The 12,993-nt window shown below is 40.0% G+C and overlaps 1 protein-coding gene across 2 annotated transcripts in view; it reads right to left on the bottom strand.

The window, feature by feature from the left end:
• KDM1A (lysine demethylase 1A) overlaps window positions 1–12,678 on the bottom strand; it is a 57,335-nt gene extending 44,657 nt beyond the window's left edge. The window contains exons 1-4 of one of the 2 annotated variants that reach the window (XM_068657879.1): window positions 12,323–12,678; window positions 9,438–9,603; window positions 4,566–4,625; window positions 915–1,048 (exon numbers count right to left, since the gene is read on the bottom strand). In XM_068657879.1, coding sequence (XP_068513980.1) covers window positions 915–1,048; window positions 4,566–4,625; window positions 9,438–9,603; window positions 12,323–12,610 — 648 coding nt within the window. In that variant the 5' untranslated portion in view covers window positions 12,611–12,678. The remainder of the gene's footprint in view (window positions 1–914; window positions 1,049–4,565; window positions 4,626–9,437; window positions 9,604–12,322) is intronic. The other variant, XM_068657880.1, reaches the window with a different exon arrangement.
• Window positions 12,679–12,993: the final 315 nt, after the last annotated feature.

The following is a 12,993-nucleotide window of genomic DNA, read 5'->3' as shown; positions in this document are numbered from 1 at the left end:
AAAGATTTTCAGCATGAGGCTTTATTAAGTGGTTTGTAAGTTGTTTTCTCTCTGGTACCAGTAAAAAATTTAAAAGTTTTTTTTTTTTTCTTTCCTACTATTGATTTTTCTAATACTGTGTTTTCTAAAACACTTTAAGTACAGGGGAAAGTGCTGAATCTTGTTTGCATACTGAGGAATCTAAAAACACTGTCACAATTTAAAAGAATCACCCTCAGAGACAGTACTACTGTTTAAGTTTCAATAAGGTTTAAACTTCAGGCTTGCTTGAATAAACTCTCCAACTAATTATATTAACATTGTATCTTCCTTCTGTTTTTAAGCAGCATGGAAGTTTTACATCAAGCAGAGATTCTACAAACATTCAGAAGCAGACTTTCATTTGTTCAGAGACAACTCTTATGAAATCCAAGCTGAAAAGTAACTATTCCTGAGAATAAGCAACACAACTGACTTGATGTCTGAGTACAGCAACAGAATTCAAAGTAAAAAAAAAAATAAGCAAAAGCTGAGAGGGTTTACTTTTTGCCTTATTCTAAACAATAATACAAGTATCCTACTGAAACTTTAAGCTGTGACCAAAAATAGAAAACTGGTATGAATGCTCTATTTGTTTGCTATTTAAAAGCTGTAGGAGCTCAATCACATAGTTTTGATGTCATTATGACCATGTTTTGGATATTGTAAATACACTATAGATTACTTACACTGTTTCAGAGCACTGCCTTAATCGAGGACTGGGTAATACCTTCTTTAACAACTTAAGAGCATGACAGGATGCCAGAAATGAACCACCACCACCGCAAACATCTACTAATTATTAGACATGGTAACTGCCAAAAACTCTTTGCAAGGTACACTGCTACACAAATGCCCTATACCTTTATCATCAATACTTTTCACAATACACTTACGGTGCGGTTCCTGATGTACAGAAACACCTTCTGTGTCTGCTGTGGCCCACTGATTATATCAGGGAAGCAGGCTGCTTCTTGAGATGTCATACGGTCATGTGGAAGTCTACTCTGGAAAGCTGCGCCCTCCACACCTACAATAAAAAGACAAGTTGTCTACAAGCACTGCAAAGGAACTGCTACATGAGTATTTTTTTTACCCTACCTTTCCTAGCTAAGGTATCTAGAATAGCCATGAGGTGACATGGTGGCTGATTTCATTACATGCTTTCACTTAATCCTTTTATTTGTTTCTGTAGGACATGCTGCTTCCCACATCAACAACTCTTTGAATTACAGATATTGTCTAGGCTTAATGAAAAAGCTATACTATGGCAAAAACAACCTGAAAAGTAAAAGGGGACGGCAGAACGCAAAGACAGCAAAAAACAATAAATCATAGCTGTTTTAGATGCTGTCCTTCATTTGTGTAGTTTCTAGTTTCTGTCAGAGTATGAAAAACATTTTGGAGCCCATTCAAAACCAAAAGACCTATAACATACAAGCACAACAGCCCTTCTCACCTGGTTTCCAAGGGTTTCATTTGCACTGATCTTCTCCTCAAGCTAGAGGAATCCATCTTAGGTTCTTCTTTTGCATTTTTATATATATATATGCACAACATGCACTGCAATGAAATATAAACCTACTTGTGCTATTCCTAGAACTCCTCCCCTCCTCAAGTACTACCTACAAACAGCAACAGATTTCTACCTTTTCATGTTAAATGCTCCATGTGTAAAATAATGTTAAACAGAGTAGACATTTTATGTCAAAAGACTTTGTTCATAAAGGAACCTGTATGCTTCATAATTCAAACAAAAATACTAGCTATGAACTAATAATGCAGTTATGTACCTTACATGCTCCAATCTCATTAGAATGTTATAAAGCAACAAACCAAGGCATAAAGCACTACAGTTGCATAAAGTGCTACAGCACAAATGGAGCACAGAGCGAATCTTGCAGGCACAGCGAGCAAAACAAAATACTGAGATGTCAAATACAGCAAGAACTATGTAAGTCTCAGATGTCCAAGGAAGTAAATTAAGATCAAGACAGACAGAAGAGAGGTCTTGAAAGATATAAGCCAATACATCCCGAGGGGGAAAAGAACACAAGTAATGCAGCAAGGTTAAGATCATTTGCTGAAACTGAAATTGTTGAAAATTGTAGTCACAGAATATGTAAGCTCACAGTGTGTATTCCACTAACCAAGAGACCTGTTTTAAAGTCTGAAGTGCAGAGATGTCCATGCCACGGTACTGAGGAAATGCAGCAATTCTCTTCCTTTGGTTCTGGTGCAACCACACACACCATTAGCATTTTTACTTCCCAAAGGTGAAGAAAAAAAGTAAGCAAGAAAATGTTTGTGAAGGTAATAAAATTTACTCACAAGTAAAGATTAGAACTAGCTGTGTGATGGCCTAAGGTAAAGAAAACTGTCTATAGTTATTTATAGGAATGTGACAAGACAAATTAAAAACATAGGCTATAAAGCCCTGCAAGAAAGTAAATTGAAATTAATAATAGGAAATGATGACACACCAGTAATGCTTCTGGACAGTAACATTCAGCTATGGAAGAGAACTGCATAGCAGTGCTAGCTTCAGCTTCTCCAGTAACAGACAATCCTCATCCCTTTATCTGTCCTTCAGTCTAACATTGTACCAAATGTGCAAATACCTACATATGAATGTATATGCTGAACCATTATCTCTATAACATTACATGCAAACCAAAGTTTACCATTCTCTGGTATTTTTAATATAACAGATATTAAGGCATCATGAACTGATTGTGAATTGTTAGCAAAAAGCTCAGCAGCACACTTTTTAGAGAATGGCCAATTAAAGGAAGATTGAAAATGTCTAACTGACTCACTCTACAAGCTTATGCTAAAATGAATGGGCATTCTCAAGATACTTTTTAAAAAGTATCGACTGCCATGTAGTGACCAAATAGCAGAAAACTCTGGTTCTTTTTACTTTTTTTTCTTTGTTTTAAATTCACACCTTTTATGACTACACCCAAACTGTAAAACTAAAAATCTTAGTAACAGCTCAAGATGAGCGCTGGTATTCAGAGTTTAGACAAAAAACAAAACAGGATTTGACACACGAATTTAGGAAAAGCCTATGTATCATGAGCAAAGAGACCACTTTATTTATCCAACCACCAGAAGATGTTAAAAACTAAATGTCCTTGAATTTAATTTTGCAACTACACATCTCGAAGTTAAATGACTTTCACGCAGATAAAACAGTCGCCCTGTCCTGCCCCCCCCCACCTTATTATTTTGCATTTCACAAAAGCAACATGGTAAAAGAAGTACAAGTTCAGAATTGCATATGCTTTCCTTGGGGCAGGCAAGTTATTAAAGAGCGTAGGAATGGCTCTGCCTAGACTCAAGTATCAACTCTTCTGCACACATTCACACACACACTTAACACTTCCTGACATTCAGTATCAGCAACCAGTGTACTGAAATTTTGATAGTCTTTCTCCCCCACAGAAGAAATCCTTAGGGCTACTGCTCATTTAAAGACTTACTGAAACATCTGCAGATGAAAAACACTCCAAAGGAAAGTTATTTGGCTAATGAATCAGTCAATTACTAAAGCAAACCCTCAACGTATGTATGTAATGCATATTATGCATGATTTCCAAGCAGTGAGTGCCTGCCTAAAAATGAAATAGTCAACGCATCCTCAAGTCCACAATCTGTAATATTCAGAAATTCTGTGTGAGTGATGAGTGATTCTGTATGAATGGTAAGAACCAAAACATAGATTCCTTTACATAAACAGCAAGGATGCACACACACATGAATTTTCTCAATTTGCATTTGCTTCAAAAAGAACATCTTAAAGGTACAGAAAAGGTTCTGGAGCCTTCAACTCCTCTGCTTAAAACCCTAATCCTCATTCCTCATGTGACAGTGAAAGTGGCAGAGCTCGAGGATGATTTTCAGCAGCAATCTAAGTACCTAAGAGTAAGGATATCAATTATGTGAATTAAACAGCAAGTGCATACTGCTGACATCAGTACTTAGATCAAATGTTGAACACAATTTGCCACCCAGTCCACTGAAAAGCAGACTACTGACCTCCCCAACAGATAGATCTCCTGGGCTAACCACTGGGATTCATACCAAACTCAATCCCTTAAAAAAAAAAAAAAAAAAAAAAGAGAGAGGGAAAGAAAGGTACTGCTCGCTATGTTTTTTCAGCAAATTCAAAAAAGAGACTACTGTGCTGAAGCCCGGGGCTTTTCTAAAATATTCTGTTAAAAACTGTCTAAATAAGAATTATCGTTTTGCATGTCTGGACTCCTCTGAACATGGAGAGGAAAGGAGGGATGAGAGATCGGCCTGAGACATTTCAACATAGGTCAGTGTCCTTTTCTGTATTCACTACAGACCTCAACTGTTTTTTGAAAAATACCCCTCACTGTTTGTTTGTTTTTTTGTTTTGTTTTGAACAGGTGAGTAAACAACTCCTGCACCTCTTGCTAAGTTTTGGACACCCACACCCATGCGCACTTGCAAGCATCACTCCCTAGCTTGGCGGCTCTTGCTCCTAAGTGGCAAGCATCAAATGCCACCCTCACCTGATGCTTGGCCGTCTCCATACCCTCCAGAATTGTCGTCTTGAAGTCCTCCTGCTTGCCCTGTGGAAGGAAAGAGGAGAACTCAGGGACCTTACTCCATAAGTTAAACCATATTGGACATAAAGGCCCGGCAGTTGGCGTTTTAGGTATTAAATTTCACCAACTAACTAAACCCATTTTCTGAGAATCCCATCTTCATGAACCTAGGTCCAGGGCACCAAACTCTGTGGTCTTCTAAGGTGTTATCCGTGTTACTGGATCCTTCACATCAGACTTGTTCGGGAAATAAAAAAGTACACAATACGTAGCATTCCTAGGGGCCAAATACTTAGGATCAACTTCATTAATGGCTAGGATTTGAATAACAAGATTACATTTCTAACTGCCAAGATTGGGTAGATGGATACTATCAGAACCATAAGAATTTGATAATCTTTCCCTTGAGACTCCTGCATCTCCCCATATGCAAGGGTATAGCTCAAACCGTTCTGAAAAGCCTCTTACTTTGAAGAGAGCCTCTTCCTTCCTTGCTACAAAACCTTTCCTTGAAGGTTGATGAAGGGACTTTATATGAAAGGTTCAGAACCTTGGCTTCAGAGCCCTCGATAAACCAGCAATACTCTAACAAACACAACCTCTAAGTCAAGTATATGTCAATACTGCTGATCCACGGATCAGTAATGTAATCAATACCTACCACTGAAAGACATCAGCCTTTCAATGTATCCAGAGCTGGAGACACAAGGAAAGGCGAAGCACTCATCTGAAAGATTTGAACAAGCCTCTGTATTACCTTAGCCTGACTGTAAATCCTAAACAGCAGCCTTGATAGGACTCCAACACAACTTAGAACAGAGTATTTCTAAAAACAGCTGCGATGTCTACAGAAACAAAGCTAATATACATAGCCTTCTTCATGCTGCTAATCTTCACAGAAGCAGCTAGCTCCCAGTTTAGCTCATAAGTGATACTCATGTCTACAACCAAATACTGGTCACATCATCACCTCCAGAGAACAGAAAGCCATGGAACACTACCAAGCCCACTGAGTACTGTTCACCCATCTACACCTCTATTAAGGCTACTTCAAACCAAGTGCTTTAACAGTCAGGAAGCAGGGTGTTTTCTGAACTCAAGGCAGCAAACGGTCACTTCCTAGACCATGACCACTCAAAGTGCCATCTTCAAACACATAAAGGCAAGTTCTAAGCTGAGGCTGAATACGCAATCATTAAGATTACTCCACAGCTAGGGATTGGAGAACAATTTTGCCAAATATAATTCAAAGCTCTCAGGGGATACCCTAACTTAATATAAAAATGGTTTAATTTAATCTAAGCTAATGAACCAAATGTTCTCATACTTTGATAATCTAGATGCACATCTAGCATGCTGTAACATTATACGTCTACAAGTAAAATAATAAACAAGGTTTCAAGCAGTTTTAGTATAATTCTGTAAAGATCCCCACAGACTTACTGAGTATACTGAGTGCCTTAGGGCACTACAATTTCAAGAACTGGGCTTCTAAAATCTTAATTAGCTTTAAAAAGATTGTCTACCATATTGCTTAATATGGCTCTGAAACAAGGAGGCCATTTTCACTAAGTTACAGTAGAGGAAGAAAAGCAATTTATTAGCAACACCCTACTAGCAGGAAAGTTCAGACTCACAAAAGAGATTGTGACAAATATTTGCATTCTGACAGGCTTCCCTGTCAGAATCGGGATTCTCTAGACTAATGCAACTGCAACAGCAAGATCAAATTCCTAACTTCACTTACATCTTTAGTACTTTACTTTGCAGGGAGCTTATTCCAGCATTACAGGACCTGCTTCCATTCTTGCAAGAAAATAAATCGAACATCAATATTTACACTCCAGCATAAGCCATTACGTTACACTAAAAGTTACACTTTCATCTTTCATAAGTTAAGGAATTGCAAAGATGCAGACATCAGTCTGTGGCATTTGTTATCACAGACAGTGAGTAGAGGGGACAAAATTGCTTAGTATCACTACAAAAAGAAGTCAATATTTTCTTGTGTTAACACAGGAAATTGTTTAGCTGTTATTAAGTCAAAAAATATTACTAACTACTGCTTGCTTCAAAAATTCTAAGCACTATCCAGTCTGAGTAGGGAAACATGTAAACAAGGCACACTAGCACTCAGATTCTCCCTCCTTCCCACTAAGAAAATCATATTCCACCTGCAAAGGAACAAAACAGCAAGCAAACTAATAATCCATTTAACACCAAACTATTGCAGTTAAGCATGACTTGCAGGAACAGAATCTGCTGAAAGAGGCAAGGCAACAGAATAATGGACCACGAACTGAACGGTAACCTGGAATAAGGTCAGGAAAAGAGTCTACTTTGGTTTAGTCCACTTCATACAATCATCCACTGCGTAAAAATAAAGAATAGCAGCAAAGGATGGCTAAAACCAAGTAATAAATCTCAATAGGAAAATGGACAATTCAGATGAAAAGGCAGAGACAAAGCACCACCAAATCTGAACCATATTTAGGTTCACAGTTCTTTGGAAGACGGCAGCTAGAAACAAGATCACTAGAAAGTAAGAATACTAACAAAACTTAAGACAGGAGCTGGTAAAGGAAAACTTCAGGAGGGACAAAAATGAAAACCCAATTTGGTAGAGGCAAACAAAAGATCCTTAGAAGAGGAAAAAAAAAACAAAAACAAAAGGAGAAAACTCCTCAATTTCAAAAGGGCTACTGGCAAACAAGAACTCAAATGTCATTCAGCACCAGAAGTGATTTTATTTTATTTTATTTTTTTACTATCAGAGAATATTTCCCAAACAAAAAAGTAGAGATTTAAAGTAAATTAACTTATATTAATCATGAAATACTGTTTAATGTGTAGCAAATCTTGCAAATCCAGACTATGACAATCTGCATAACCAAAACATCTGTAGTTCACCAAAGCTGAACATATCAATGGAACCCAACCCCACTACGACCAACATTTCACTATGACCTGAAGTGTGAAACTTAACTTTGCTTCTTATGCGAACTATGAGTACAGACTAATGAAATACCAGCTATTGTTAACATTTACATTTTTATGGTTGCACTTTGAACACAAAAGGTAACAACTTAAAACACAAGAGCTTTACATCCTTACCACATTACCTGTAGTTTGGCAGGCTTTATACACAAATTAAATTATTACAGCCTGCACTGAGAATAAAAGAACAGTAATATACAAGCTATATTTTGTATCTTGCATAATTTTCAAAATGTAGCCCAGCCCTAGCATTAATATCCTATTTATTATTTCTTATTGAACACTTCTGTTTTTGCTTCAAGGAAGTGACAGAGAGAAAAGCTCACTTATTATTTCTATGAGAATACACAGCAGATTATATGCCTTTTCTTGCTAACGTTTAAATAACCAGTTTCAACATACTTGAACATTCAGTGTAAGACGAGCTGATGCTCTGATGCCTGCATTTTAGAAAATAGACAAAAAACACTAACACACGCGCCTTCAAAAGCCTTCAACAACACATTAAGAGTAACTACGGAATGACAACTGAAAATTTGTCTTCTTTCATATACTGGTCCTACATCACTCCAACATGCATATGTTCATGATTTCTAGCAAGGATATAATGACCTGAAGCTGTGTTATTTCTAGCCATCTATATATGGCCTGATTTAAAACTGATTTTCATATAGGTGACTAAACATGGTGCCTGCAGAACAACTGCTTAACGGACTGTAGTATGTACAAAGCAGCATGAGCCTATCACTGCCTATGTTTCCTCCTTCACAAGGAAGAACGCAGTCCTGCATTGATGATGCCTTAAACTGAATTAAACAATCATTCTTCTAGGTACAAAATGGCACATGAAAAATACACGGAGAATGTTATAATATTATATCTCATGAAGTAAACGCAAAGTCTAGGCTAAATAATTAGTTAAATCAGTTTCAAAAGAAAACAACTGTGATTTTTAGTGTATTTCTTGAGACTGTCGGTAAGTATCTCCAAAGTGACATCAGTCACGTTGTCTACATGCTCAGACCTGCCCGACAAAAAGCAGCTCATTAAGAGCAGAACAGAAGACCAACAATTATTCACATCAGTGATTAACCAGCAAAAGTTCAACTATTAGATTTCAACTACCATCTAAAACCAATGAGCACATACATTATATTGTGAAAACTGACAGCTAAACTTTGCAAGAGCATGATTTTGTGAACACTACTATGATACATCAACATGAGCCCAAATGGTGGTAGCTGTAAATACAACAGAGTTAAAGAATGGATAGGGTACTGCTAATACCATAAAAAACAGTAACTGCTTCATTAACAAGACTAGCCTTTCCAGTGTAAAGCAAAGCTTTGTAACTCTGTCAAAGGTAATGAGGAAGGTCCTGAAGTTTAAGCAGTGTCCAACCAGAAATTAACATTAGATCCATAACTGAAAGCCACAAAAATCTCTATGGATTAAATCAGCTCTCCTGAACAGCAATTCCCTAATAAATCTAACATGATTTCTCTCAAATAAATTAACATTTGCACTTGAGCCAGTGCGGCAGATAAGTGCCAGAGCAGCTATTCTGGTCAATGAGCTTCTAAAGTCAAATCAATAAGGATTACAAGAATATAGTATGAGAGGTTCAGCTTAGTTTAGGATTATATTACACACATTACCATCTTCTTTAGGCTACTCTTCCACATTTTTACCCTCCTTCCACACATGGGGACAGAAAACTAAAAAGCATAGAACAATCAAAACCAGACATGGGATTCATCACGCTGCACATGGCCACACTTTATTTCTGGCAACAAAACACATATATAGTGCTACAAGAGAAGGTCTCTCTTTACTTACCAGATGGCTCTTCTGGCTCACTTTCATTCTCTTCTTCTGCAGGAGCTGGTGGTGGTGGTGGCGGCAGCTTTTTCTCTTTCTCAGCTTTAGCATTTCTCTCTTCTTCAGAATAATACTCATCTTCTGATAGGTTTGCAAGACTTTCATCCATTTCTCTATACTCCACCTGTAGAAAGCACAACAGACCATAAACACAATGAAGATGTCTGCAAGTCTAATAATAAAATGAACACCGTAAGCAATTTTGCTGCATACAGACTCAAAGAAAAGGCCTGAGTTACCTTGTCCAGAGTCTTATCTCAGGCACCATGTTATACAGGTCTTCGACAGCTTAACAGGTTCCATGTTTTCATCTCCACTAAAAGAACTTGTCTTCAGCACTCGACTGTCCAACAGGAAGCATTTTTCCTAAAATCTAGGCAAGTCTGTATGCATCCATTAAGTCTGCTTCATGATTTAACCTCTGTAGTTTTCTCTCCTACCTTCACTTCCCTGTCAAACTCAAGGGTGAAAAATTGGATGAGTCCCATCTATAATTTGAATTTATCTGTCAGACAAGGCTAATAAGAACTGTACACAGTTCTTCCCACAGAAGCCATGTTCCCAGAAACATAGCTTACACACATATTCTATCTACTGGAAAACCTCCCCTGGTACAGAGGGTCACATTTGCCTCTTGTCCAGAGTGGTCACGCTGGTGGCTCAAGAGAAAAACCTCTCTCCTGTTTTCAGCTGATGAGCTTTTACTTGCTAGAACAAGCTGTGGCTAGCTCACAGATGCTTTATAGTTCTGCTTCCTCTTTAAAAAACAAGAAAAAAACACAACCCACAACCAGACTACATCTGATCTCTCTTATTCTGGTTCTCCAATACTTTTACTGCTGTAATTTACAATGCCATCTAGCTTTTCTCATTAGTGTCCCCACATAAATCAAATTCTGAAAAATGCACCTCTACATTTCTCTCCAGCGCTCCAGTTTTGCAGTGTCTCTTCAAAACTGTATGTTGGATTTGGCCACCTCTCAACTAAGACTTCAAGATGCAGGAGTCATACTTCAGAGGGGGTATCAGAGACTACCACAGCACCACTCACACCTGCAAATTTAGTCTAAGTGCTTTGCTAGAGATAACTTACAGAACTAAAATGAATGCCAAGGAGAAGATACAATGCAAAACAGGATCACTGATGATAATTCAGGATTAGTTTTGAACTTACTGAGTACCTGACCACAAAGCAGATATTAAACATGCAGAGTTCAAACAAAATGCAAATTAAGAAGTGCTACCAAAAAGTTGTCTACCAGCCTGAAAAAACTCGGTAACACAAATCTTATGTTTAAGAGCTATCCACACCCCACTCCGTAGCTCTTCCATTGATGAAGAGAGTTGTTGTAACTGCAGGCATGTGGGATGGACTGTGCCTATCTCATTCCACTACATGTCTTCCAATCATGTCTTCCCTCTCTGCTCCCATGACTTCTTGTTTAAATCTAAGAGCCAAAATAATTAAATGATAACCCTCTGAGGATATAATGGAGTAAACATCTGATCACATACAGTGAAGATTAAGGTAACAGATAAGATAACCCTCACTTGCCTTCTTCAGCTACATATTTTGTTCTGTTCTCCAGTAAAAAGAAATAACATTACTAGTTTCAGAAAAAAGGTTGCTCTACCTAAAATGAACGTGGAAATCCCAAGATAAACTAAAAACAGATGCTTTTTCCAAGAACCGTTTTTCAAAATAAAAAAGTCATGTATATTGCTACCAAATTTCCCTGGTTACTGGAAAAAAAAAAAAGGGATTATCAAAATATGCAGCCACTGGAAAACTAAACAGAAAACATCTGCTAGGGTCCCTACAACAGCCTACAGGTCAGCTTCTACCATGAGATGAACACTGCATTTCTCATCACAAGAATAACAAGTCTTTCACTTTTACAGAGTTTGATCATTACGGAAGGGCATTAATGGGAACAAATCAAAGCAACATTGGAAAGCGTGTGCACAGCAAAGCCTAAGTTCAGTAAAACACTAACACACTCAATTATCTGCTCTCTTTCACAGCATCACAGGTACCTGAAACCAAACAGAAACTAACTGCCTCAAAGCCCTCTTAAGTCTCCCTTCTTCCTTGAGCTCCCACAGCTTTCAGAGAACAATCAAGCTGGAAAAGCTCCTCAACTGATTTCACAACAGAAACATTTACACTGATTAATACAGTGACACCTTGTGCTAACTTGAAGTGATTATGGGAATACCATGCTACAAGAGATTAACGTCCTTAGTTAACAGATAGTGTCAATGCAGAGAACCATCACCAAAACACAATCATAAACAATGAATTCTTACTTGCTAACAGAGCACTAGAAAGTAAGGAAAATCCAGGTATGCTACCTCCGAGGCTGTACCAGTTTAACTTCTTTTGGCAGTTTCTACATGCAAAGGACCAGTCTGGCTACCACGTCATGTAAATATTCTGAAAAGCAAGACACTCCATGCTACAGCACAACAGTCTCTAAGAAGTAATTTCAGCTTCCATATCGAAAACAACCAGCTGTGGGCACGCCCAAATTCTTCAAAGTCTTCTGCAACAATGTTTCCAAATAGAAGTTTAACGAACAAGAAATGTTCTCCTACGTTCAGGAAAGCATAAAAATCGCATAGCGGGAGCCTAAATTATTGGAAGCTACTTAAGACGTATAGATTTCACAGTTAAGCCTCACCTCTACCCAAACGTCGCCCCAACTCTCCCACCTCGCCTACGGAAAGCTGAGGCGCAGCTGAAGCACAGGGCACTCGCAGGTCCCTCCCCAGTCCAGCACCGCCCAGCACACGACAGACCCCGGCCCCTACCCCTACCCCTACCCCGCCCCTCCACCTACTTTGGCCCGCTTGCGGCGGCTGGTCCTGCGACCCTCCGGGGTCTCGGCGATGCCGGTGGTTTCGGCGCCGGGCGCCGGGGCGGCGCCGGCGGCGGGCGGCTCGGACAGACCGCCCGGGGGAGAGGCTCGCGGCGGCTCCTTCTTGCGAGGAGTGCGCTCCGCCGTCCCGCCGCCCTCGGCGGAGGAGCCCAGCGCTCCCGCGGCACCGGACGGAGGCACCGGCGCCTCGGGCCCGCCCTCGCCGCCGGCCCCCGCCGCCTCCGCGGCCTTCTTCCCCCCGGACAGCATCGCCCCGGCCGCGCCGCGCCGCCCCGCACAAAGGAGGCCGCGAGGGGGCCACCGGCACCGCCCCCTTACGCCACCTCCGGGGCGGCTGCCCGCGCATGCGCAAATGGCGTCCTCGCCCTCCGGTCCGCGGCCTGCTGACGTAGCCTCCGCGACGGGGTGAGGTGGTGCAGGGGCGAGCGGCCCCGCGGGAAGGACGCGGTGAGGAAGCCGGGTGCCAGAGCTCCCCTCAGCCCTGCGTCTCCTGGGATCTTGGCACGAGACGGCTGAGACGGAGGCTGCCAGCAACACTATCAGCCCAACATGCATCTTGATCTTGCTGCTGGCAGTACCTTGCCATTACTACAGATGTAATGGTTGCTTTGAATTCACAAATAACTATTCCC

Source organism: Anas acuta, chromosome 21, assembly GCF_963932015.1.
Source record: "Anas acuta chromosome 21, bAnaAcu1.1, whole genome shotgun sequence".
NCBI lineage: Eukaryota > Metazoa > Chordata > Aves > Anseriformes > Anatidae > Anas > Anas acuta.
The sequence above is the reverse complement of the archived record's forward strand: the minus strand, read 5'-3'. Positions and strand labels throughout refer to the sequence as shown.